The sequence below is a fragment of the Oncorhynchus masou genome, chromosome 12 (genome assembly GCF_036934945.1).
Source record: "Oncorhynchus masou masou isolate Uvic2021 chromosome 12, UVic_Omas_1.1, whole genome shotgun sequence".
NCBI lineage: Eukaryota > Metazoa > Chordata > Actinopteri > Salmoniformes > Salmonidae > Oncorhynchus > Oncorhynchus masou.
Window position 1 is genome coordinate 91582722 of NC_088223.1, and position 27834 is coordinate 91610555.

The window sequence follows — 27834 nt, forward strand, 5'->3', positions numbered from 1 at the left end:
TTAAATATTTATTTTAACTTATCTTTGCAATACTGTAGTTCCAACTAGCTAAGTCAGATCTTTATATAGCTGTACCAAGAACCCTTTGAAACACCAAGTAGCTATGGCTTTGAATGCCCTTAATAAACAAACAGTATTGTTTAGGCAGTTCAAAATACAAACATAATTCAAGGAAGGATTATACGAGCAGTGGGTTACTAAAAAAAAAAAAAAGGGTTACTCTAGTAGCAGATTTGGACAAGGCAACTATTGTAGTGGCAAAATACAGATCAAAGGATACAATCCTTTTCGAACATATAAACACATCTTGGCATTAAGCAATGTGGCGCATCAATGTTTCCTTTCAAATAAAGAGAGCAAAACGTTGGTGTTTCTGTCGTGCCGTTTGGTTTAACACTGAAAGCGATCAGTAGCAAACTGGTTGGCATTGATCATAAAGCTTGTTCAAAGACATACTACTATTCCCTTATATGCAAAACACTGTAGTGTACCTCTAATAATGAAGCTTGTGCCATAAAAATAAACTGGATTTGGTGTAAATGCCCAGCGTTTCCCTTGATCTGTGGTTGACTTTGCTAAAATTATACTTAGATTTGGTCTGTGAGCTCAAGTGGAATATAGGTTTAAAAAAAACAATGTGGTTTAAACAACATGTATCCCTGATAAATAATTTCCCTCTGAAAACAGGCCTGTCAATAACTTAAAATGCAGCAATATCTAAAATTAAACATTTACAAAAGGAGTACAACAAATATCCCAAATGAACTGCTTCCCATAAATTAAAAAAAAAGCCAAGTTCATCCACAGTACATTCTTGAGTTGAATGCCGCAGATTGAGAAAAGGCACCCAAGTGGGCATAAAGCCTGAGCCTTTCAACAATGATCAAATATTTCCAATATGGCAGCTGAAGCACTACAAAACAATTTCTCCTGGTCCATTTATCTCCGTCTACAATACTTATCAAAAAAAGTGTGGCTATATGATTGAGGCAGCTCACTTAAAAGTGCTGGATATAAATTAGGAACACAGAATGGATCCCACTCAGGTGCTCTCTAGCAGTATCTGGTTTAAGCCGGTCACTCCATCACGCTTGTGGTCTGGATGCAGATCAGCGTAGAGCAGTGGAGATCGCTGGTAGTGGAGCTTAATAGACCCCTAATGAAGTGGGAAAAGGACCACAAACAACAAAATTCGCAATGAAATTCAACAACACACGTGAATACAGCTGGGAATTGTCTGGTTGAGGGTGTAGACCTACGTAATATGCATATATATTTGCTTAATGTATATTTGAAGTGTGCTCGACTTCGCTTGCCTCAAGTATTACAAATATTTGTCTGGAGGGGAGAGATGGTGGTCTTACCCTGGGCTGAGCCCTGATGGAGGCAACCCCCTGTTTGAATTGGTTGGTCTTCACCTTATAGTCCCCGCTCCTGAAGCAGTGTCCGTCGAGGCAGGCCATGACAGACATCATCTTCTGGAAGCCAGTAGCGGTCATGGACACAGTGATGGTGGGGGCTGAGGCCAGAGCCAAGCCCATGGGCCAGCCTCGCACCATGACGGGCTCCTGGATGCTGGAGAGCTGCACCGAGCCCCTGGCCCGGAGGATGGAGTCCAACTCTGTTGGCATAGCCTCCTGAAGATCCTCTGCGTCATCCAGCTCTGCCTCAGCCAGGGAGTCCATCAGCGCCTGCAACACAAGGACAAAGTCTGTACAGTCACAGATTTTCCTTCTATGTCTGACAAGGTCCATCACAATGAACAAAAAAAACAAAACAAAAACTTGACTTTGTTTTTAAAATGGGCGTATGGTGTATTTTCTTTGAAGCAACCGTTAGTATTTAACATTTTCAAAAATCAAAATGAATTCACTCCTGTAGGAATGAAGAAATTCCTCCCGAGACCGACCACTTGAGTTAAACACTGTCCGAGAATTCAGACGGCGAGGATGGGAGCCAATTAATTCAAGAAAATCATGCGTTGCTCCCATTTTAAAATTTACCCTCTTTGTTTAACCAGGAACCATCCTTGGGAGATTAAAAACCCATTTTGTGCGAGGGTGACCTAGCGAGAAGCTAGCAGGACTTCTACTCACCCTCCATTTCCTCCAGGACCTTTGGAGGACAATGGCTGCCCTGTGCCACCTCCGGACCGCTCTCCTGACCAGCCATGACCGCACCGCTGCAGGAGGAAGGGACACGCGATCAGATAACGACACAGCCACAGAATAAAATAAAAATAATAACACTATTACATCGTATCTCTATAGATCCATCACAGACAACCGTGCATTCTAGACATGCACTATTTTTGGGGGGTCTTAACAGCTGTGTCAAACGCTGTCATCTGAATGAAAAGGAACACTTTATCTGGATTAAATCATCGAGATCTGCTCACCAAAAGGTTTATCTGGATATTAACATCAATGTGACTCAGAGGAAACATATGGTCAAGGTGTTATTCAGGTGAGCTTAAGTTGTTCTATTCCTTCATAAGGATTTAAGTACAGCAACCCGTAGTCATCTGAACAGGGTTGCAGGCTCTACCATCTGGTGCCTCTTGGCCAGACAGACAGGAACAGCCAGGCCAAGACGGGCCCCCTAGACAGGAGCAGCCAAGCCCCCTAGACAGGAGCAGCCAGGCCCCCTAGACGGGAGCAGCCAGGCCCCCTAGACGGGAGCAGCCAGGCCCCCTAGACGGGAGCAGCCAGGCCAAGACGGGAGCAGCCAGGCCCCCTAGACGGGAGCAGCCAGGCCAAGACGGGAGCAGCCAGGCCAAGACGGGAGCAGCCAGGCCAAGACGGGAGCAGCCAGGCCAAGACGGGAGCAGCCAGGCCAAGACGGGAACAGCCAGGCCAAGACGTGCCCCCAAGACAGGAACAGCCAGGCCAAGACGTGCCCCCAAGACAGGAACAGCCAGACCAAGACGTGCCCCCAAGACAGGAACAGCCAGGCCAAGACGTGCCCCCAAGACAGGAACAGCCAGGCCAAGACGTGCCCCCTAGACAGGAACAGCCAGGCCAAGACGTGCCCCCAAGACAGGAACAGCCAGACCAAGACGTGCCCCCTAGACAGGAACAGCCAGGCCAAGACGTGCCCCCAAGACAGGAACAGCCAGGCCAAGACGTGCCCCCAAGACAGGAACAGCCAGGCCAAGACGTGCCCCCTAGACAGGAACAGCCAGGCCAAGACGTGCCCCCAAGACAGGAACAGCCAGACCAAGACGTGCCCCCAAGACAGGAACAGCGAGGCCAAGACGTGCCCCCAAGACAGGAACAGCGAGGCCAAGACGTGCCCCCAAGACAGGAACAGCGAGGCCAAGACGTGCCCCCCTAGTCAGGAACAGCCAGGCCAAGACAGGACAGACAGCAGTGGAGCTGTGTGCCATGCATTGATCTCCATTTGCATAACAGACGAAGTGGCAGACCCAGTTGGAGCGAGGCCATTGTTACGGAGCGCTATACTGTGACCTCTCCCGCTCTCACCCAGACTGCTAGGGATTTAGGTCTTGACCTTACCTGCTTGGATCAGGGTGACGGCCCGTCTCATGGCGTGACGTCTGCGTTGTTTGTGCCTGTGCCAGCAGCACTGGATAGAGAAGGCCCTCTGGGAGCACACCCAGTTCCTGTGTTCCTCCAGCAGCTCCAGCTATAGATTAGATCGGAACTGAGGATTAGGGTCTAGCCCAGACTCCGCTCACAGTACACTGCTTATAGACAGGACAACTGTCTGGAGGTCACCTACGTTGATTTATAGTCTACAGGGGCCGAGCCATCAGTCTGTTAGCCCCAGAAAACATCCTATTCAATTCTTAAATTCTATTGTCAAGTCCATGGTGACAAAGGGTCTGCTATGAACTATCCCTCTTGGCAGATGTCAGTTCAATGTTTAGTTTTGATTTACAATTGATTTTAGTTGTCAACTAGCGTCAATTCAAGAAAATATTTTGAATCATCTCATTGGATTTAGACTAAAAAGACGTGTTCGAAATTCCTTTGCGTTGATAACTATTTTTTTGTTGCAAATCCAGATTAGTTTCCCACATTGATTCAACGTCATCACATTGCTTGTGTTGTTGTTGATGAAAAGAGATGGAAAACAATGTTTCAACCGGTTTGTGCCCAGTGGGATGTTCTGAGTGTTTATGCTCCACTCAACAGTGTGACACTGTTACAGTGTATGGATTAGGGGCCTTCACATACGACTCACACTTACTACACGGAATAAAAATATCAACGCAACATGTAAAGTGTTGGCCCCATGTTTCATGAGCTGCACTAAAAAAATCCCAGAAATGTTCTATACGCACAAAAAGCTTATTTCTCTAATTTTTGTGAACAACTTTGTTTACATCCCTGTTAGTGAGCATTTCTCCTTTGCCAAGATAATCCATCCATCTGACAGGTGTGGCATATCAAGACGATGATTAAACAGCATGATCATTACACAGGTGCACCTTGTGCTGGGGGGCAATAAAAGGCCACTAAAAATGTGCAGATTTGCCACACAAGACAATGCTACAGGTGTCTCAAGTTGAGTGAGCGTGTAATTGGCATGCTGACTGCAGGAATGTCCACCAGAGCAGACATTGGTTGACTGATTAGCTGGACCTGGCTTCCAAGGGGAAGGCCTACACCCTCAGCTGCACCCCTACCCAGTCATTAGAGCCTAACAAATTTAAATCATATGAACTGTAACCCAATTCAATCGTTAACTGCATATTTTTGGTCCAGTATACATAACTGGACTTCTCAAGAGTATTACATTTCATTGATTTGATAAATCACAGAAGTAAATTCAACCAACTATGATGCTGAAGACCAATACAGCACTGACCATGGAATTAGTCAGGAACACTTTGGTCCTGCCGCAGTGCACCAGCAAGCTGCGGGCCTCGTTGTCCATATGGCGCGAGGCGTCGGGAGAATGACTTAACACCACCCTGAGAATATCAGCCACAGCCGAACCGAGAGCTTCCTTGTTGTCCGCCTCCAATCCTGACAGAGCGAGAGAGAAGGGTTAGAGACATAAACAGACTGTCATCTATATGAAGGACTGCATATAGACACACACACAGCAGAGTTCAACACATCTTACATGTCAATCCATGACAGCATAGTCTGCACGGTCCTGCAACACCGACCAGATTTCTAACCACAGCTGATCCTCTGGTCTAAAAAAATATCCCAATGCCCCAGGGCAGTGATTGGGGACATTGCCCTGTGCAGGGTGCCGTCTTTCGGATGGGACGTTAAACGGGTGTCCTGACTCTCTGAGGTCATTAAAGATCCCATGGCACTTATCGTAAGAGTAGGGGTGTTAACCCCGGTGTCCTGGCTAAATTCCCAATCTGACCCTCAAACCATTATGGTCACTTAATAATCCCCAGTTTACAATTGGCTCATTCATCCCCCTCCTCTCCCCTGTAACTATTCCCCAGGTCGTTGCTGCAAATGAGAACGTGTTCTTACCTGGTAAAATATGAAGAAATAATTATTTTGATTCATGGTAACACTTATAATGGTTGCTTCAAGGTTAAAGTGAATGTTGTTGACCCATTTGGTTTCCACTGCCAAACCACACAATGAATACCCCTTTGTGTATTTGAACACTTGATGGCATGCCTGTAAACCACGGTATGAGGCAAAACTATGTAGATGTTGAGAGCATACCACAGTATTTAGGTTCTAGAGCTATAAAGTGTCACCCCATAACAATGGACAATTAGCATAAAACATATTTCCGTTCTGGAATTACAACCAAATAGCGTCAACTTGACCGCGGGACAGATCATTCATTTTCACAGCAAGAGCAAGCCGGGAACGTCAAGAGAAGGAAATAGCACAGCATGCAATGAAGAAATTGCTTAAGCATGCGTTTTTTTTTACCTGAGAGATTATAAAAATAGTTGGAAACGTATTTTTAGAAAAAAGTCAACTCTAAGGAGCTCCAGAGTAGGAGGGGAGAGTACAGGATCACCTCTAAGGACAGGAGAGCAAGCAGAGAGAAAAGAAAAGAGCCATCAGCAAGAGAGAACAAAGATAGCAGAATGAATACAGCAGGGGCTTCTGCTAAAACTTGCATATGACCAGAGAGTTCACGATTCAACGGTTTGTTTTCTTTGGAGTCAGAGCCTTCGGAAAGTATTCATACCCCTCGACTTGTTGTGTTACAGCCTGAATTCAAACTTGATTTAAATACACTGTATATAGAGCTTTTCACACCTGGATTGTGCAACATTTGACCAATATTCTACTCAAAATTCTTCAGGGTCTTTCCAATTGGTTGTTGATAATTGCTAGACAACCATTTTCAGGTCTTGCCATAGATTTAAGTCAAAATATGGAGAATGGTGCTCCGTAATGTGTTGTGTTGGATTTGACAAACATAACACTTTGTATTCAGGATACAAAAGTGAATTGATTGGTCACATTTGCTTCCATATAACTTTATTTAGTTCCTTGTTGCAAACAGGAAGCATGTTTTATAATATGTACAGGCTTCCTTCTTTTCACTCTGTCAATTAGATTAGTACTGAGAAGTAACTACAATGTCTATCCATCCTCAGTTTCCTCCTACCACATCGATTTAAAATAAAAAAATATGTTTAAAGTCATCATTGGCATAACACCAAACACCACTACAGCACATGTCTCCTGATGCCAGACTTACCTTGCTCACCAGCTCCTTGACAAAACAACGTCAAGTTGGAAATCAGTCCATAACGCTGTGTGAAACTCGTATAGGGAATTCTGCACAGAGAAACAAAAACAAAAGTGAGATGGAAAGCGGCAGTCTAAATCAAGAGGAGGATTTTGTTCAGTATGACCCGTGTCTTTCTGGGTCAGTGGTACCGATGACAGTGCCTCTTGTGTAGTTGTGCAGAGGTTCAAGCCCAGTTCAGGAAAGGGATCTGCTCTCTATAGTATTGCAAAAATCCAGAAAACCAGGCTTGGAAGATCCCTGGAATTAGGAGGGAATAAGAAAGAAATCCAGAATCCTTCAACCAGGATTTCTTGAAAACCTGGGAAAGTTACTTGAAATTTGACACCCCTAAGTCTGAACAATACACCTGCCTCCTCTGACCTTACCTTATTGGGAAGCCTGCTGCACTGATGTGTATGGTCTCTACAATCCCACAGGCCTCCAGTTGCATAATGACCTAACAATGAAATCATAAAATGAACAAAGTCATAAAATATAGCTTTATAAGAGAGAGAGAGAGTTGTAGAACATATTGAATTAAAAATATACAATTTGTCTAGTGACCAATATCGGAGTTATCAATTGCACATTTAATTATCCAGTTATCAAATGTCATGATTGTGTTCCAAGAAGATAAAAACATCTACTGAACAAAGACGTGATGATGATTGATGCGTTGTCATGGTTCGTTACCACGTCAAAGCAGTCTCTTTCTCCTACCTCCTCCTTTTTGAAGGTGAGAGGCCTGCAGTCTGTGTTGGGTTTGATGCAGCGGGTGTAGTGAGGCGTGGTGCTGTGTAGAATCTTCATTAGGTTCTCCAGAGAGTTCTATAAGGGAGACAATTACCATCCAGAAAATATGGAACAAGAAGCTCTGAGGAGTTCTGGAACAAGAAGCTCTGAGGAGTTCTAGAACAAGTGAATACCACAAATAGAGATCAACAATAGAACAGAAGGATTCCTAACAAAAAATAAATAAATATAGGATGGTTTGCCTCACCTTGAACTTGGAGACCACAGTGACCACTTGTCTGAGTCCCCTGGTGCCTTGACCCACTGGGTCTCTGTCAGCAAACAGCTGGTAAAGCAGAGGGTTCTCAGACTTCTGTAGAAGGTGGATTAGTTCTGGGGGCACTGGGTCCTATAGAAGGGAGAAGGGTGCTTTCCGTGAGTCTTCTCATGAAATTAAGTCTTGCAATGTCCTTTGGCTATGAAGTACAGTGCCTTCAGAAAGCATTCAGACCCATTCACTTTCTCCACATGTAAATTGGATAACAGTTGTTTTTTTTTATACATTTGCAAAAAAAAATCTAGAAAACAGTTTATGCTTTATCATAAATTAAAAAAAAAAAAAGTCATCCATTTTAAAATAAGGCTGTAACTTAACAAAATGTGGAAAACCAAACATGTCAGTTATCCATTATAGAATCAGCACAGGCGGGTCTTGTAAAATCAATCAAAAAAAAGTGTTTTTTTGCGATCAACTAATGAAATGATTAGCAGCACCTTCCACAGCCTCGTTCCAACGTACCTTGTTCTTCTCCATCATGCCTTCTATCTGGTAGGAGACTTTGCCAGCATAGTGAGCCACAGTGAAGTGGGGCTGCTTGCTGAACTTGTCCCAGCTAATACTGCCGTTGTCAGACAGCTCTTTCTCCAGACGAACCCTGAACTGCTGGGCGTCGGACGCTCGGTTGAGAAGGCATTCCTGAATGGATGGATGGGTTAACAGACAGAGACATACATAAACCGGTAACATAAATAACCAACGAGCTTGATATATTGTTTCTGTACAACAAAACGAATTATAAAAAAGGCTCTAACGCAGTATTCTAGAGCGGTGGATCCCAACTCCGGTCCTCCAGTACCCCCCAACAGTACATGTGTGTCGTGACTCTGGACAAACACAACGGATTCTACTTGTCAACTAATCATCGAGCCCGTGTTGAAATCAGGTGTTTCTGTCCGGGTCTACAACAGAAATGTGCGCTGTTGGGGAGGAATACTGGAGGACCGGAGTTGGGATCCACTACTGTACACACCTCATTGAGGAGAGAAAACACTCCGGTGGGGATGCCCTCTATCAGATCCAGACAACCCTGGTTGTCCTGGTATTTCACAAACGACCACTCCAACCCTTCTGCGACGTACTCCTCCTAAGGACGAGAGACTTCACTGTTGAGTACTACATAACCAAGACGGCACTAGGTAACCAAGACGGCACTAGGTAACCAAGACGGCATTTTCTTGTGCTCCAAAGTGTTACACGCCCTCTGGCTCATTCAGAATTGGAAAATCCAGTCTCGTTCTACACAGATTAGCGCCCTGAGACCGGAGGCTGGAGCCGTACAGCCCCCAAACAACTCTGGACCTCGAAGCCAGTCTCGTTCTACACAGATTGGCGCCCTGAGACCGGAGGCTGGAGCCGTACAGCCCCCAAACAACTCTGGACCTCGAAGCCAGTCTCGTTGCTTTTTTTCCTCTTCTTCCGTTGTTCAATGAATTAAATCAGGTAGAACAGAAAATCCACCGGCTCCGTACTGCGTAGGGTCAGAGGTTAATACCCCTGACGTAGAGTGTAAAACTAGAAAAACACAGTTCACTATTTCAACTTGGAAAATGTTCAACTTAGCTTAACAAGCTACCTGTTGGGCTTTGAGATAGTGGGCTACAAAGTGCTGCTGCAGTTTCTCGTTGGCGTAGTTGATGCAAAGCTGTTCTAGGTTGTTAAACTGAAAGCACTCAAAACCATAAACATCCAGCAGACCTAGAGAGAAAGAGAGAGAGACAGAGACAGCCACAGAGAGAGAGAGACAGACAGACAGAAGAAATGTAACAAATTCTATTTAGCAGACGTTTTAAATTGAACCCACTATACCGGTGTAATTACAAAGGAAAAGTTAACCCCCCCCCCCCAAAAAAAAAGGACAGGTTCAGCTTAACCAGAGTGACAAGCAAACAAAGGATTCCTTTTTAATTATTAATATGGGAGAGATTAGGTAATTTAATAAACCACTTATTTACCTATGAAATTACACCAGGTCGAGTTGTCTGCACATATGCTGTCGTTGATGAACGTAACCAACCATTCAAATAATCTGTTTGGAAAAATAACAAAAAAATAACAAAAAAAAGAACATTCAGTACACATTACACAAATGGTTGATTCCATTGTAGTTACAGTACACCTTAAAAGGGTGTGATATTTTCAGAATGAAGTTGATGAGGGAGAGGACAGGCATGTCTTTCATCCCAACAGACAAGAGCTGGACCTCAGCCCAAACGCATGTTTCTAATAAGTATAACCTCTCAGAATCTACTTTAGGGAAAAAAAATGTAAAGTTCTCAAAATCACAACCTGGTTCAGATCTAAATATTTATGACAGTTTTTTTTTTATTCGTTTTTTTTACTTAGGAGTGATTATAAACGAGGTTGTGAAGGAAATATGTCCTCTCGGTTGGTCTGACTCACTGTGCATAGATGCCCTTTGCGAGGCAGTCCCTCCTGACACTGCAGTCTGCCTGCGAGCAGGGCTTGAAGAGAGCACTCTGCTTCCCTGCCCTCAGGGTCCGTACCCTGAGGCATGTCTGCAGTTCCTCCACCGGGACACACAGCAACGATGCACAACGATGCATAAACTCTACAGGATGAGACAGGAGGATCATGTAAAAAAAAAAACACTCTTCAAATAGGATTCATTGATTGATGAGACAACGTTGGAGCTGAACTGATGTCTGAAAAGGTTTGAGGACGGAGTCAGACAACAGTTTAAATTTAACTGAATTGAAGTCTAAAATGCCAGAAAGGGAAAGTTGATCTAGTGTAAATATCAGATTAAATACCTTTGGATTTCTCCTCGAGGTCACAGGGTTGCGATTCATCCATCGCAGAACAGAAAGTCACGTTCCCCAACTGAAGAAGACCTGCTAGTATCTGTTAAGACAACAGGAAGTTGTGGTAGAAATATATTTATGAGTGACTATGTGGAGACAGTACAGAATCTTCTTTGGAATCATTTAGGTGATTTAGTTTATATCCTTCTACCCTAAATATATGTCCCTGCTTCTCTGCATTGATGCCCAGGTGTACCATAGCCTCTACAGTCTCATCAAAACAATCCTCTGCAAAACAAAAAGACAAAGAGAAGAAGAAAAAGACAAAGAAGAAGAAAAAGACAAAGAAGAGGAAGAAGACAAAGAAGAGGAAGAAGAAGAAAATCAGAAACAGGGAACATTGACCTGAATAGAATAAAAATACATGGTACCTTTACATTCAATACGTGCAACCGATTAGAAGCTATTTGGAGCAGGATGAGGACACAACAAATGTACCTTCCAATGTCTTTTCAGCATTTGGAAGCCAGGCAAAACGTTGGTCATGTGACATCTTCCACTCCCTCCTCTGCTCATCGCTGCCTCCTGTCATCATCTGAACAGAATGTCAAGAATGTCAATACATACAATACACTGCTCAAAAAAATAATGGGAACACTTAAATCAAATCAAATTTATTTATATGAACCTTCGTACATCAGCTGATATCTCAAAGTGCTGTACAGAAACCCAGCCTAAAACTCCAAACAGCAAGCAATGCAGGTGTAGAAGCAATGCAGGTGTAACAATGTAACTCCAAGTCAATCACACTTCTGTGAAATCAAACTGTCCACTTAGGAAGCAACACTGATTGACAATACATTTCACATTCTGTTGTGCAAATGGAATAGACAACAGGTGGAAATTATAGGCAATTAGCAAGACACCCCCAATAAAGGAGTGGTTCTGCAGGTGGTGACCACAGACCACTTCTCAGTTCCTGTGCTTCCTGGCTGATGTTTTGGTCGCTTTTGAATGCTGGCGGTGCTTTCACTCTAGTGGTAGCATGAGACGGAGTCTACAACCCACACAAGTGGCTCAGGTAGTGCAGCTCATCCAGGATGGAACATCAATGCGAGCTGTGGCAAGAAGGTTTGCTGTGTCTGTCAGCGTAGTGTCCAAAGCATGGAGGCGCTACAAGGAGACAGGCCAGTACATCAGGAGACGTAGGAGGCCGTAGGAGGGCAACAAACCAGCAGCAGGAACGCTACCTCCGCCTTTGTGCAAGGAGGAGCACTGCCAGAGCCCTGCAAAATGACCTCTAGCAGGCCACAAATGTGCATGTGTCTGCTCAAACGGTCAGAAACAGACTCCATGAGGGTGGTATGAGGGCCTGACGTCCACAGGTGGGGGTTGTGCTTACAGCCCAACACCGTGCACGACATTTGGCATTTGCCAGAGAACACAAAGATTGGCAAATTCGCCACTGGCGCCCTGTGGAGACGCCGTGGAGAACGTTCTGCTGCCTGCAACATCCTCCAGTATGACCGGTTTGGCGGTGGGTCAGTCATGGTGTGGGGTGGCATTTCTTTGGGGGGCCGCACAGCCCTCCATGTGCTCGCCAGAGGTAGCCTAACTGCCATTAGGTACCGAGATGAGATCCTCAGACCCCTTGTGAGACCATATGCTGGTGCGGTTGGCCCTGGGTTCCTCCTAATGCAAAGACAATGCTAGACCTCATGTGGCTGGAGTGTGTCAGCAGTTCCTACAAGAGGAAGGCTTTGATGCTATGGACTGGCCCGCCCGTTCCCCAGACCTGAATCCAATTGAGCACATCTGGAACATCATGTCTCGCTCCATCCACCAACGCCACGTTGCACCACAGACTGTCCAGGAGTTGGTGGATGCTTTAGTCCAGGTCTGGGAGGAGAACCCTCAGGAGACCATCCGCCACCTCATCAGGAGCATGCCCAGGCGTTGTAGGGAGGTCATACAGGCACGTGGAGGCCACACACACTACTGAGCCTCATTTTGACTTGTTTTAAGGACACTACATCAAAGTTGGATCAGCTTGTAGTGTGGTTTTCCACTTTAATTTTGAGTGTGACTCCAAATCCAGACCTCCATGGGTTGATGAATTTGATTTCCATTGATCATTTGTGTGTGATTTTGTTATCAGCACATTCAACGATGTAAAGAAAAAAGTATTTTATAAGAATATTTAATTCATTCAGATCTAGGATGTGTTATTTTAGTGTCCCCTTTATTTTTTTGAGCAGTGTAATATATATATATATCACACACTAAATGTATTGACATGTACAGAGGCCATGCACACACACATAAGATATTACTTAACTTACAATTAACCAGAGTTAATTAACATTAACTTGGAATTCATCTTTGTAGTCAAGAGTGTGTCTTTAACTTGCCTGGTAGAATATGTGAAAGTTTCTCTCATTAGCTGGTTGTCCAGCTACCCTGGTCTTCTCCAGTAGGTATGTTTGCACGGACGCCCCCACCAGCAGCTGAGACCTGGACAGATGACAAAATGACATTTGAAAGAACAGGGCGTCGGTTGCGGCGTCAGCACAAAACAGCCTTTTCCAGTTAAGATTTATTGTGCTGTTCTCATACCTCGGTCCACTTATTTATTAGGTGTCTGCAGTGATGACATACTGCTCTGCTCTCAGATCTGTCAGTGCCATCTTGTCAACTATTATGGTCGTAGTCATCAATGACCACTTGGCTAAACAGGACTGATCTAGAATCAGATAGACAACCAGACATACCGGTTGAGCTGCAGCTGGATGTACTTCCCAAATCGGCTGCTGTTGTTGTTTCGTAAGGTGCAGGCGTTGCCTATATAAATAGGGGCCCAGTAAGTAAACAAAGCATGGAATGAGCCCATATAGCAACAACAATAATAATGTCAACCGGACACATCAAATAAATACCACATTGATTAGCTAGATCCAGACATCTTTATCCCAATATTGGTTAAGTTGTTGATGATTGCGTTTATAAAAAAAATATTTAAAAAAACAAAATAAAAAAATAAAAGTTGATATTAGAAACTAAAAATGCTTTCCAGTCTCACCAAAAGCCTCCATGATGGGGTTGGAGTCCAGTACCCTCTTCTCTATCCTCTCCACGGTGTCCTGACTCTTCATCAGCGAGGAAGACGCTGCTACAGTGGCATAATAGGTCATAAGGCAACGGGAGGTCCATGTCTGGACAAGAACAAAGAGACAGTTCATCTGAAATAACTCAGGGTACTTTTAAAAACAAACAAATGTTACACTTCCATTATTAACACTTCATAACAGTGCAATAAAAGAGTAGACATTATATCCACCATTATGAGGCAGGTAGCCTAGTGGTTAGAGTGTAGAGGTGGCAGGGTAGCCTAGTGGTTAGAGTGTAGGGGCGGCAGGTAGCCTAGTGGTTAGAGTGTAGGGACGGCAGGTAGCCTAGTGGTTAGAGTGTAGGGACGGCAGGTAGCCTAGTGGTTAGAGTGTAGGGACGGCAGGTAGCCTAGTGGTTAGAGTGTAGGGACGGCAGGTAGCCTAGTGGTTAGAGTGTAGGGACGGCAGGTAGCCTAGTGGTTAGAGTGTAGGGGCGGCAGGTAGCCTAGTGGTTAGAGTGTAGGGGCGGCAGGTAGCCTAGTGGTTAGAGTGTAGGGGCGGCAGGTAGCCTAGTGGTTAGAGTGTAGAGGTGGCAGGGTAGCCTAGTGGTTAGAGTGTAGGGGCGGCAGGTAGCCTAGTGGTTAGAGTGTAGGGACGGCAGGTAGCCTAGTGGTTAGAGTGTAGGGACGGCAGGTAATCTAGTGGTTAGAGTGTAGGGGCGGCAGGTAATCTAGTGGTTAGAGTGTAGGGGCGGCAGGTAGTCTAGTGGTTAGAGTGTAGGGGCGGCAGGTAGTCTAGTGGTTAGAGTGTAGGGGGGGCAGGTAGCCTAGTGGTTAGAGTGTAGGGGTGGCAGGTAGTCTAGTGGTTAGAGTGTAAGGGGGGCAGGTAGCCTAGTGGTTAGTGTAGGGGCGGCAGGTAGCCTAGTGGTTAGTGTAGGGGCGGCAGGTAGTCTAGTGGTTAGAGTGTAGGGGCGGCAGGCAGCCTAGTGGTTAGAGTGTAGGGGCGGCAGGATAGCCTAGTGGTTAGAGTGTAGGGGCGGCAGGTAGTCTAGTGGTTAGAGTGTAGGGGCGGCAGGTAGTCTAGTGGTTAGAGTGTATGGGCGGCAGGTAATCTAGTGGTTAGAGTGTATGGGCGGCAGTTAGCCTAGTGGTTAGAGTGTAGGGATGGCAGGTAGCCTAGTGGTTAGAGTGTAGGGGTGGCAGGTAGCCTAGTGGTTAGAGTGTTGGACTAGCAACTGGAAAGTTGCAAGTTCAAACCCCCGAGCTGACAAGGTACAAATCTAGTTAAATAAAGGTAAAATGAAATAAAAATGATTGGTGACGTTATACCTTCCCTGCTCCGCTCTCTCCGCTGACCACCAGAGACTGGTTCACGGGCTCCACCTGGCCTTGTACGTTTCTGTAGGCCTCCTCTGCCACTATGAAGATGTGGGGTTTGGACTCCTGGACAGACAGAGAAAACAATTATTAGAGTTGTAAGAATTCATGAAATGTGACTCCTTTCCGTCAGCATTTTTTATTTATTTAACCAGGCAAGTCAGTTAAGAACTAATTCATATTTTCAATGACAGCCTAGGAACAGTGGGTTAACTGCCTGTTCAGGGGCAGAACGACAGATTTGTACCTTGTCAGCTCGGGGATTTGAACTGGCAACCTACTGGTTACTAGTCCAACACTCTAACCACTAGGCTACCCTGCTGCCCCATGTTTTTAAACTATTAAAACATTAATTTACCCAACTTTATTTCATGTGTTACAGTAACTTGGTACTAAAATTAAATCTAGTAGACAAATATATATATATATATATATATATAAAGATATATATATAAAGATAATATATATATATATGACATGCTATAAACCAAAAAGGCCATGATAATACCACTGATAAACAGGATAATGGTTGTACAGTACCTGTGGCTGTGGAGCACAATGGTATTCCTTCATCACATCCAAGGAGTAGAGGTCAGGGACTGGCTGGAAAGGGTTGAGGGCCACCAGAGTACAGCCAGCATGGGTGTAGAACACCTTCGCCCTGTACCTGGCTTGTAGGCATTTCAGCACTAACCACAGAAAAACACACTAGGATTTACACATGGAACATGGGGATTTACACAGAAAAACACACAGGGATTTACACAGAAAAACACACAGGGATTTACACAGAAAAACACACAGGGATTTACACATGAATTAAAAAGAAAACAGAAAGTCTAAACTAGTAGCTAGTTTGCTAAAAAGGGAACCATTGTTTAAAGTCCCTCTGAAATATGTCAGTTGCCGTTCCAAAGTGAAACAAGCCTGACTGCTGTTGAGTCATGTCTGGCTCTCTCCAACACAGAGGTCGCCATGGCTTTGGGCCTACCTGTTGTTGGGGTCACGGGGTTGACTCTGGTGAGGTCGTCGTAAGTGTGCAGTTGGCCCTCGTCTAGGAGGAAGGCCTTGACCTCTCCCTCCAGTGAGTCATTCAGAGACTTCCTGTGAGCAAGTCCAGACTTCTTCCTGACTCCTCCTTTCACCTGTGGTAACCAAGGGAGAGGTAAACACCAGCGGCCTGTACTATCCACGGGAACGCAGGTCTGTATCATAACAGGCGTTAGCATTAAATGAGGGCTTTGCACTGAGATTTATCTAATAAGACTTTTAAACAATTACCGCTGAACATTTTACAAAAGCACGTGTACTTGTCCCTCCGACTGTGGCTCAGTCGGTAGAGCATGGCGCTTGCAACGCCAAGCGTCGTGGGTTCGATTCCTGCTGGGGCCACCCATATGTAAAAGTAGTGGCCCCAGCCGACTTGTAAGTCGCTTTGGACAAAAGCGTCTGCTAAATGGGATATATTATTATTATTTTATTATTACTTGAACAGTGCAGATGCAAAGTTTGGTAACAGAATGGCGGTGTGCACCGTCATTCTGTTACCAAATGAAGCATCTGCACTGTTCTTCAAGTAAACGTGTTTTTGTAAAAATGTTCAGCGGTGATTGTTAAGTTAGTTGTATGATTCATTTAGCTTTTAAAATCATAGTTTTTTTGTTTGACATGCAACATACATTTTAGAGTGAAAGTCTCAGCATCACTCTGTTGCTGCATACACAATTCAAAAAAAGATTTGTTCCAATTAAAAGTTTAAACACAAAAAAAAAAACTGACTGGCCTACGGGACCGGGACAAACCAGACCGGCCCGCGGGACAAACCAGACCGGCCCGCGGGACAAACCAGACCGGCCCGCGGGACAAACCAGACCGGCCCGCGGGACAAACCAGACCGGCCCGCGGGACAAACCAGACCGGCCTACGGGACCGGGACAAACCAGACCGGCCCGCGGGACAAACCAGACCGGCCCGCGGGACAAACCAGACCGGCCCGCGGGACAAACCAGACCGCGGGACAAACCAGACCGCGGGACAAACCAGACCGGCCCACGGGACAAACCAGACCGGCCCACGGGACAAACCAGACCGGCCCACGGGACAAACCAGACCGGCCCACGGGACAAACCAGACCGGCCCACGGGACAAACCAGACCGGCCCACGGGACAAACCAGACCGGCCCACGGGACAAACCAGACCGGCCCACGGGACAAACCAGACCGGCCCACGGGACAAACCAGACCGGCCTTCGGGACAAAAACTAACTGCACCACAGCTTCAATCAGGAAACTACAAAAACAGCTGTAGGTTAAGTCTATTTACATTCAACAAAATAAACGTTTAATCTCCAGCTAGCTTGCTTATCCTAAGTGTCTAGTTAGTGTGTTCTCTAGACATCTTTATTGGATTGGTTAAATCCTACCAAATGGTGCTCAGTTAAATATAGCTCTTTAGTCTGGCAACAGATGCATGAAATATGTGTATTTTGCATACAACGTGTGCAGAGGCTTATTTAAATGTACATACATACCATCAGCGTTGTCGTGATACAATTGTTTTACCTTATCACAAAACAATCATGATCTATTTACGTTATTTGTCATGTGAAACGGTGTCAAATTGTGTGTAGCTTCAAATCACGTTTTTTTTTTTTTAAAGCTTTGTTACACATGAAAATGTTCGTTGAGCACTAGATAGCATAAAAGTATGAGGCTATAATGGGGTGCATTATATGCTCCGTTGTCAATGTTATCATGTATTTGTATTCAATTGATTGTAACAAGTGATGATTGCATGCCACCAATTGAACACGGTCAGTAAAAGATTGAAAATAACTGTCTTGGAGATTTTTCAAAAGGCTGAATGAAGACAACTCTAGATTATCGAATTTTGTCAATTCTATGAAACTGTGAGGAGATTCATGACAGTTACAGATGAACTGTTGCATATCAGCATACATGAGCTACACAGGTGTGGCAACAGCTAGGCAAAATGTTACTGTTCTAGACCAGAGTTTCCCAAACTCTGTCCGGCCCCCCGGTTTGCCCTAGCACTACACTGTTGATTCAAATCATCAAAGCTTGGTAATGAGATGGTTATTTGAATCAGCTGCTGGGGAGAAGAAGAAAAAATAAACGTGCCCCAGGACCAAGTTCGGGAAACCTGGTGTAGACAACATTTCTTTATGTAACGCTACACTCTGCTGAACAAGCCCCTCTACGCAGAACAGCATCAATGCAAGATAAAGCCGACTTTAGTTAATATTCAGATTCATTAAAAACACTTTAAATACAACTAACTACCAAAGTTTTCAAAAGGCCCACTGTTGTCTCCTACCTTTTCCCCGTGTCCATTTCCTATGCGCTGACTCCTCTCAGAATTCATGGATTTTGGAAGTTGTCCCCGCCGCCCTTGCGAAGAGTAGAAAAGGCAATGCTGTTAATCAATGATTTTTTTCCCCCCCTTGACACAAGGCACAAGTGAATCAGACTTTTATATAATTTAGACGTGTAGGGTCCATAGTCTGTCTTGACTATTTCGCCGCCATTTGACATGGAATGTGAAAGTTTCCCTATCCCTCTGTGATAAAATTCCACAGTGAAGGACAAAAAACACTTAACCCGCCTCGTTTTGCTCACACCGGCTGCTGAGACATGAGCAATAGTACGCACACTCTTCGTGACGTAGAACACAGAAACGCCCAGATGCAGAACGCGGAAGTAAGAATTCACCATGTTGTGGTAGCTTTTTAAATACATTCATCGAGGATGTGGGCTACATTTTATATCCGATTAATATAGGACGATTCGTCTATTATAAACGGAGATTTGTTTTGAACCGAAGTAAAGTGCGGTAGGTGGAAAAAATAATCAAGTCTTGTCTGTGTGTTTGTGATGTAAGCGCCAAATGCTGACTAGCCAGACTTATTGTCTCATTGAGGCGTAAATGATTTTCAATCTTGTAATCACATTTTGTAAGCAAATAACGAGTTGGTTGGCATAAAATTAAACTTATATTTGCTTGTACTTATATATATATATATATACTGCTTATCTATCTCCTCATGCAAAAGTCTCAACTGGATCCTGAGTAGGCTCCCGGCACTGCATCTCAGTGCTAGAGGCGTCACTACAGACCCTGGTTCGATCCTGGGCTATCACAACCGGCCGTGATCGGGAGTCCCACGGTGCGGCTCACAATTAGCCCAGCGTCTTCCGGGTTAGGGGAGGGTTTGACCGGTGTAGGCGTCATTGTTAAATAATAACTTGTTCTTTTAATTACTGACTTGCCTAGTTAGATCAAGTTTTTTTTATTTAATTAAACAAATATTTGCTATGTTCAGCTCTGACTTCACCTCATTGAAGTTGAAATTAAAACAGTCATGGTGCTTTCAAGACAATTGGGAACTCAGAAAAACAAGGTCAAATCATGACGTCAGTGATCTTCAGGTCGGAAGGTCTGAGCTATAGAAAGATGCCCTAGTTTCCGATTTAGAATTCCGAGTTGGATGACCGTTCAAACGATTCCATGCTCGTTTTTTCCCCCGAGGTCCCAGTTGTCTTAAACGCACTGACGTCTAAAGTCTGAGAGTTCCGAAATCCCAGTTGATTTGAATGCGGCATCAAAGGTAGATTCAGCTGGTGCACAAAGTAAACATCTTGGCGGGTAAATTTCCACAACAACTTCATTTCGAACTTGCAACTTGTTTGTTCTACTATTCTAGAGTGTTGAAGCATAAGGCTAAACTTCTGTTGAAGTTAGAAACAGCTGTTTTGGTCCCATACCTACCAAGCTTAAGCGTGAAAGGTAAATCCATTTGAATCATATTAAAAGATAGAGGATGCATTTTTTTGCATGTGCCATTCTAGCTTCTGTGACAGCATGGGCAGAAAGAACTATTGAGGCTATCTCCATTTTGAAGTAGTCCATTTTCTTCTTTACAATGGTCTGATCCCTCCTGATGACATGACTCCCAACAGGGTCACCAAGAGAGATCAGCCATTGAAGTTGGAAGTCTGACCCAGTTGACGACATTAAAATGATGGAAGCCCTCTTCTTCTTTTTCATTGAGGTTTAAGGGCGGTTGGCATCCAATACATGTTGCATTACCGCCATCTGCCAGCACCTCTCCTAACCAGGTGTTCTACTCTGCTAGCCAGCACCTCTCCTATACAGGTGTTCTACTCCGCTAGCCAGCACCTCTCCTAAACAGGTGTTCTACTCCGCTAGCCAGCACCTCTCCTAAACAGGTGTTCTACTTTGCTAACCAGCACCTCTCCTAAACAGGTGTTCTACTCCGCTAGCCAGCACCTCTCCTAAACAGGTGTTCTACTCTGCTAGCCAGCACCTCTCCTAAACAGGTGTTCTACTCTGCTAACAAGCACCTCTCCTAACCAGGTGTTCTACTCCGCTAGCCAGCACCTCTCCTAAACAGGTGTTCTACTCTGCTAACCAGCACCTCTCCTAAACAGGTGTTCTACTCCGCTAGCCAGCACCTCTCCTAAACAGGTGTTCTACTCCGCTAGCCAGCACCTCGCCTAAACAGGTGTTCTACTCTGCTAGCCAGCACCTCTCCTAACCAGGTGTTCTACTCCGCTAGCCAGCACCTCGCCTAAACAGGTGTTCTACTCTGCTAGCCAGCACCTCTCCTAACCAGGTGTTCTACTCTGCTAGCCAGCACCTCTCCTAAACAGGTGTTCTACTCCGCTAGCCAGCACCTCGCCTAAACAGGTGTTCTACTCTGCTAGCCAGCACCTCTCCTAACCAGGTGTTCTACTCCGCTAGCCAGCACCTCGCCTAAACAGGTGTTCTACTCTGCTAGCCAGCACCTCTCCTAACCAGGTGTTCTACTCCGCTAGCCAGCACCTCTCCTAACCAGGTGTTCTACTCTGCTAGCCAGCACCTCTCCTAACCAGGTGTTCTACTCCGCTAGCCAGCACCTCGCCTAAACAGGTGTGTGTTTATTTCGCCTCCAGATTAACTTAAATACAGTACCAGTCAAAAGTTTGGACATCTACTCATTCTAGGGTATTTCTTACTTTTTTTTTTTTTTAACAATATTGATGACATCAAAACCAAGAAATAACACATATGGAATCATGGAGTAACCAAAAATGTGTTAAACAAATCAAAATATATTTTAAATTTGTGATTCTTCAAAGTAGCCACCCTTTGCCTTGATGAAAGCTTTGCACACTCTTGGCGGTGATATTTTTTATTGAATTGACAATTTTACTTCTAAATACTACCACAAAGATGATCGCCGGTCCACCCACCGTCAAATGGACATGTCTATTCTATTATCTATATTTCTATTGTTTCAATAGGTTTCCTATGGAAGATTGAGAGTTAAATTTAAAACAACAGATATTCATGTCAGCGTTCTCTGATGTGTGGACCTCCAACCATCTTTGTGTTACCATTTTGAAAAGGGTATTCTCACCCTGTATTCAAGAGCATGTGTCTCAACTGATGGCGGGCACAACACGCCTCTTGGATGATGTAAAATATGGTCTAAGCAACAAGATAATAGAATATGAAAAAAATCTGCGTTTTAGATAATTGACATTAAAGAAAAATAAATAAACACATTTTATTTAAAAGTTGTTGTTTTTTTCCAGACATTATACAATTATTTAATAACCCTGTTTGTAAGCTTTTAAATAATATTTCAACCATGTATCTTTTCAAGTGATGAAGACATGTATGTCTCATTGCATGGTGGGGTATGCAAAAATGGGTTAACTTTGAGCACCCGAATATTTTGTTGTTCAGGTCTAAAAAGCCACTTCTACACTCGGCAAATATGTATGGAAGGTTTTGTTCAAATAAAAATGGGATTGAATTCAAATGGATTTTTACCCCTGAAGAAAACCCATGCTCAGATACTGTGTCTACCTGTGTGAGAGCGAAGTCTTGAATCTCGCTCACTGCAATATTTGCAGTGCTTCTAGAGGCAATGTCATTTCGCTGAGTTAGGGGTTAGGGTAATGGTATGGGGTTAGGGTAATGGTTAGGGTAATGGTAGGGGTTAGGGTAATGGTAGGGGTTAGGGTAATGGTAGGGGTTAGGGTAATGGCAGGGGTTGGGTAATGGCAGGGTTTAGGGTAATGGTAGGGGTTAGGGTAATGGTAGGGTTAGGGTAATGGTATGGGGTTAGGGTAATGGCAGGGTTTAGGGTAATGGTAATGGCAGGGGTTAGGGTAATTGTATGGGTTAGGGTAATGGTAGGGGTTAGGGTAATGGCAGGGTTTAGGGTAATGGTAATGGTAGGGGTTAGGGTAATGGCAGGGTTTATGGTAGGGGTTAGGGTAATGGCAGGGTTTATGGTAATGGTATGGGGTTAGGGTAATGGCAGGGTTTAGGGTAAGGGTAATGGCAGGGTTTAGAGTAATGGTAGGGGTTAGGGTAATGGCAGGGGTTAGGTTAATGGTAATGGTAGGGGTTAGGGTAATGGTATGGGGTTAGGGTAATGGTTAGGGTAATGGTATGGGTTAGGGTAATGGTAGGGGTTAGGGTAATGGTAGGGGTTAGGGTAATGGTAGGGGTTAGGGTAATGGTATGGGGTTAGGGTAATGGTAGGGTTTAGGGTTAGGGTAATGGTAGGGGTTAGGGTAGGGTTAGGGTAATGGTAGGGGTTAGGGTAATGGTAGGGGTTAGGGTAATGGTATGGGGTTATGGTAATGGTTAGGGTAATGGTATGGGTTAGGGTAATGGTATGGGTTGGGGTAATGGTAGGGGTTAGGGTAATGGTAGGGGTTAGGGTAATGGTATGGGGTTAGGGTAATGGTAGGGTTTAGGGTAATGGTAATGGTAGGGGTTAGGGTAATGGCAGGGGTTAGGGTAATGGTAGGGTTAGGGTAATGGCAGGGTTTAGGGTAATGGTAGGGGTTAGGGTAATGGTAGGGGTTAGGGTAATGGTACGGGGTTAGGGTAATGGTATGGGTTAGGGTAATGGCAGGATTTAGGGTAATGGTAATGGCAGGGGTTAGGGTAATGGCATGGGCTAGGGTAATGGTAGGGGTTAGGGTAATGGCAGGGTTTATGGTAATGGCATGGTTTAGGGTAATGGTATGGGGTTAGGGTAATGGCAGGGTTTAGGGTAATGGTAATGGTATGGGGTTAGGGTAATGGTAGGGGTTAGGGTAATGGTAATGGTATGGGGTTAGGGTAATGGTAGGGGTTAGGGTAATGGTAATGGTATGGGGTTAGGGTAATGGTAGGGTTTAGGGTAATGGTATGGGTAATGGTAATGGTAGGGGTTAGGGTAATGGTAGGGGTTATGGTAATGGTAATGGTATGGGGTTAGGGTAATGGTAGGGGTTAGGGTAATGGTAATGGTATGGGGTTAGGGTAATGGTAGGGTTTAGGGTAATGGTATGGGTAATGGTAATGGTAGGGGTTAGGGTAATGGTAGGAATGTCCTTATCCTGATGGCTACTGTCCAATACTTTGAGGTGTTGGAATGATTATTTTCTTTTCCTCCTTTGTAGGAAATGTCAAGTCAGAAGGAATTGAAGGAGGCGTTCGTCAGCAATCTGAATGGGACCAGCCTTGGGGAAGTTGCCCTGGGCTCCTTTCTGGCCCCACTGTGCCTGATCAGCAGAGGACTGTTTCTGATTCTATACCATCTGGGTAGGGGGGTGCTCCCCCTCCCCTGGATCGCCCACCTCGTCCTGGACTTCTCCATGATCATCCTGCCCCTGGTCTTATCATGCACCGTTCTGAGTGACATCCTTCACCTAGTCATCCTGGGCCTGACTGTTGTGTCTGGGGCTGTGCTATGCTATATCTACCGTACCAAAAGGCCAACCAGGCCCAGCGCAACTTCTAAGGACACTGCTGCCAAGAGCTTCCTCCAGAGCCATGTTCAGTGCGACCAGGTGCCCTTTGTGACGATCTTTCGAGTCCTGGTCAATGTGAAAACGGCCATTAGCATTCTAGCTGTCGACTTCAGCGTGTTCCCAAGACGCTATGCAAAAACGGAAACCTATGGAACGGGGGTTATGGACTTTGGTGTTGGAGCCTATGTCCTCGCCAACGCCCTGGTCTGCCCAGAGGCACGGAGGAAGGAAGTCTCAGGATCCAAGTTAAGCCAAGTGGTTAAACAGCTCGTGTCTGTCTGGCCCCTGGTCATTCTAGGCTTGGCCAGGCTGGTGAGTGTGAAAATGGCTGGTTACCACGAGCACGTGTCTGAGTACGGCGTGCACTGGAATTTCTTCTTCACCCTAGCCATAGTCCGAGTGGCAGCCTCTGTGCTGTTGGCTCTGTTCCCTGTCAACGGGTCATGGCTCCTGGCCCTTCTGATTGGAGGACTTTACCAAGTGACCCTGGAGATGTCTGGACTGAAGTATTCCATCATCCACAACAATGACAGGACGGGAGGCTTTCTGCAAGCCAACATGGAGGGGGTTTCATCTGTTGTGGGCTACATAGCCATCTATATGGCAGGGGTCCAGATTGGACTGTATGTAATGCGACCAAGGACACAAGTCAAAGAGTGGATCAGAGTGATTTGGAATCTCTTATTGGGAAGTGCTGTGTTGTATACTGGCTTGATCCTGTGTCAGGCCTCTGTTGAGCCAGTGTCTCGCAGGATGGCCAATCTCCCGTTCTGCCTCTGGACCATTGCCCAGTCCATGTTTTTCTTGTCCTGTTTAGCAACTGCTGATGTTATTTTGTTTTTTATGAAAACGGTATCAGGTTGCGTATTGGTGTCGTCTTCCTGGTATCCTTGTAGAAAGGAAGCCTCTGTATCTGAGGAGAAAATGGAGAAGAAAGTTGAAAGTCTTTGTCTCATTCAAGCTGTGAACCGTAATCAATTGTTGTTTTTCATGCTTGCCAATTTACTGACTGGAATCACAAATGTGCTAGTAGATACATTCAATAGTAGTGATTACATTTCTGTGTGTGTTTTGCTGTCATACATGTTCATAAATAGTTTTGCAATATATATTTTACATCTCATGAAAATCACAGTAAAATTCTGGTAAGCACAGTGCCATTCTCTTTACAATGCCTGCCTGTTCTTCCTATTGTAACTAAGTCGTAGACTTATTCCAATACACTGTAGTGTTTTGTTACATTGTTTTCCATATTATAGTTGGTGTTAAAGGTCCCGAACAGTCATTCTGATTCCCATGTAAAATAGCCTTTTGAGTAACTAAAATATCACCCATGATTTAATTTACATTTTTCTCTCATGGCTCACTACCAGGAAGTTAGAAAATACAGGCTGAGTGGGCAGGGATCTTATATTCATGAGCTCCCCTTGACAGACAGCTCTTTGAAACGCCTATGTCAAGCAACGTGGACACAGTGTTGCAGTAAAATCATCTCAAGCAAATTTTGGTGAAACACAAAACAACTCAAAACATCACTAACCACCTTTTCATCCAGGTTTAATGTGGGTGAAGTCATACCGTATTAAAATAAAATCATGACAAGCTGTGGTGAAAACTGGTAGTTTCAGGACAATCTTTGTAAATGCCGACAGAATTTGTTCGTTCGACATGCTGGGATCTTTTTGTGTCTGTAAAATTAATTATGTGAGAAATGGTGTTGGAAATGCCTTTATGTGCAAAACTATCAAAGTTAACTTGGAGTCACTCGATGATATGTTGTGTGGTACGCCCACTATGACCCCTTGGAACCGTGCAGTTTATTAGGCGACAGATTAAATAAATGATGAACTTCACAGGGTGGTGAAAGTGCACGGTGATGTGAGTTTATGCACAAAATAAGAATTTGGATTTACTTCAATCATTCATTCAATTTTGGACAGAAGCTACACCTAATGAAAACAGGTTATTTTTACTTTCAATTATTATTACAGATATACTTAATTTACTTGTGTTGTTCAAACACTATTGAATTGAGAAATAGTAAATGTGTCACAGATTGACCAAATGTATTTAAGTATTTGTGTTTCTAACACAACTGGGTCAGAAAGCATGCAGTTTATTAGGCTACAGATGAAATAAGTTATGATGAACCTCACAAGGTGGTGAATGTGCACGGTGATGGACTTGATGTTCCTTTCCAATAAATATCGAGGGTCTTATTCTGATGACATGATGATCGATGCTTGGCTGCTGTTGAAACAAATACTCTTTTTTTAAATCCCATCATGTAGACTATACCCACATTGTATCTGCCAGCTATTGGCAGGGGCGGCAGGGTAGCCTAGTGGTTAGAGTGTTGGACTAGTAATCGAAAGGTTACAAGTTCAAATCCCCGAGCTGACATGGTACAAATCTGTCGTTCTGCCCCTGAACAGGCAGTTAACCCACTGTTCCTAGGCCGTCATTGAAAATAAGAATTTGTTCTTAACTGACTTGCCTAGTTAAATAAAGGTAAAAAAAAAAACAGATGTTTTGTGACAAAACCTTCAGTAGAGTTGAGAATGTGATAGAAACCCATTTCGCTTGTATTTTTTATTTGGTTCGTGGGAATTGAACAGCGAAAGTAATTTTGATGTGCACAACGTCATCACGCACAGCCAAGTAAATTTGATGGAAAATACATCTCTGGTGGGGAAATGCACATATTGTTTTTTATGCAGATTTTAGAATATTAGCATGAAAATCGGTCGCCATTTGGATGAAAACCTAGCTATTGATGTCAATTTGTTTTATGCTTCTCCCGTTTGGCATGTCTGTTGCTATGTGGTTTACAGCAGCACTGACGGATGTATTGACATGACAACTGTGTCAGAGTTTAGACAGTCATTAGCTAATACCTTACACAGATGAAGACCTAGCTAGCCAGTAACTAGCTAACACTATAGACGAATAGTATAAACCACGCCCCTCGGCAAACACGCCTTCTCCGATGTTGGTCACAAGGCGGGTCCTTATTTAAGAGAATATCATGTTACCATTGGTGTATTAAAATGATAATTCGGGTGATGTCAACCTATCCCCTTAATATTCCCGCCTCCTGAATCCAAGTGTTTGATATGGGGAGGGGACCAGTAACTTTATGATCCAATTTTATCAATGTAGAATCAACAGTAATTTTTCATAATTTGGTCATCAATACTTTGGTCTGGTTTCATCCAAACATCATCACATTTCGTGAAAAACATGATTTTGACTGTTCATGACCTTTAAAGCAAAAGTTGCCATTGTAAATATTATGCAAATATGTTGTACAAATATGATCTCTTGATAATAAACTGCTTTGAAATGTTTCGTTTATAATTCACATTTAATGTAACTTTGATCAAATATATTATCATAGAGCCAGCCAGGAGAAAAAACAGACATTCATCTTTACTGTTAAGGTCCACCAGAAATAACATTTCCCCTCTTTGTCGACCCCTAGCGTTCGATTTTGAAAAATAACTTCCAGCAGGGTTAGTGCTATTAAGAATCCTTGGGACGGCCATAACACCCATTGAAGTCGACATTTGAAATGGTTACGGTTATTTCCCAAACTCGGGACTCGAATGGGGTTCAAGTTTTGTTTTTTGCCCTAGAACTACACAGCTGATTCAACTAATCATCAAGCTTTGATGATGTGAATCAGCTGTGTAGCTAGAAACCAAAACGTGCACCGAGTTTGGGAAACGCTATGGTTAAGGTTAGGGTTGTGGTAAGCATTTCGCAACACTCGAATTAACATCTGCTAACCATGTGTATGTGACCAATAAAATTTGATTTGAAGAGAAATCTGCCACAGATATAACAATGAGACAAATATTTCACCAGATGTATAAATATGAAGCATCCGCTTGGCGTTTCCACTCCCTGCCAAATATGGTAGTGAGAGGAAGCCCAGTGGACGGCAGTGGGAGAAGATGGAACGA

General features: G+C 44.2%; 2 protein-coding genes across 3 annotated transcripts; one reads left to right on the forward strand and one right to left on the reverse strand.

Moving 5' to 3' along the window:
• Positions 1-3: 3 nt before the first annotated feature.
• On the reverse strand, positions 4-18731 carry LOC135551050 (unconventional myosin-XIX). Of its 2 annotated transcripts, XM_064982424.1 has the most exons (24): positions 18360-18731; positions 16014-16167; positions 15563-15711; positions 14975-15088; positions 13619-13751; positions 13311-13380; positions 12951-13053; positions 11038-11134; positions 10751-10827; positions 10549-10639; positions 10178-10346; positions 9730-9803; positions 9351-9472; positions 8748-8861; positions 8237-8413; positions 7706-7846; positions 7426-7533; positions 7092-7162; positions 6673-6752; positions 4837-4997; positions 3519-3648; positions 2097-2182; positions 1365-1691; positions 4-1156 (listed from the first exon to the last, which is right to left on the reverse strand). In XM_064982424.1, the coding sequence occupies exons 1-24, from the start codon at positions 18405-18407 to the stop codon at positions 1043-1045; spliced, it is 2910 nt and encodes a 969-aa protein (XP_064838496.1). In that variant the 5' UTR covers positions 18408-18731; the 3' UTR covers positions 4-1042. The 2 variants fall into 2 exon arrangements, with proteins under 2 accessions (XP_064838496.1, XP_064838497.1); XM_064982425.1 differs by lacking the exon at positions 18360-18731 and having other exon boundaries at positions 15563-15730; positions 16014-16101.
• Positions 18721-27214, forward strand: pigw (phosphatidylinositol glycan anchor biosynthesis, class W). The gene is made up of 2 exons (XM_064982426.1): positions 18721-18875; positions 23516-27214. Exon 2 carries the CDS (start codon positions 23519-23521, stop codon positions 25013-25015), a length of 1497 nt encoding a protein of 498 aa, XP_064838498.1. The 5' UTR covers positions 18721-18875; positions 23516-23518; the 3' UTR covers positions 25016-27214.
• The last annotated feature ends 620 nt before the right edge of the window (positions 27215-27834 follow it).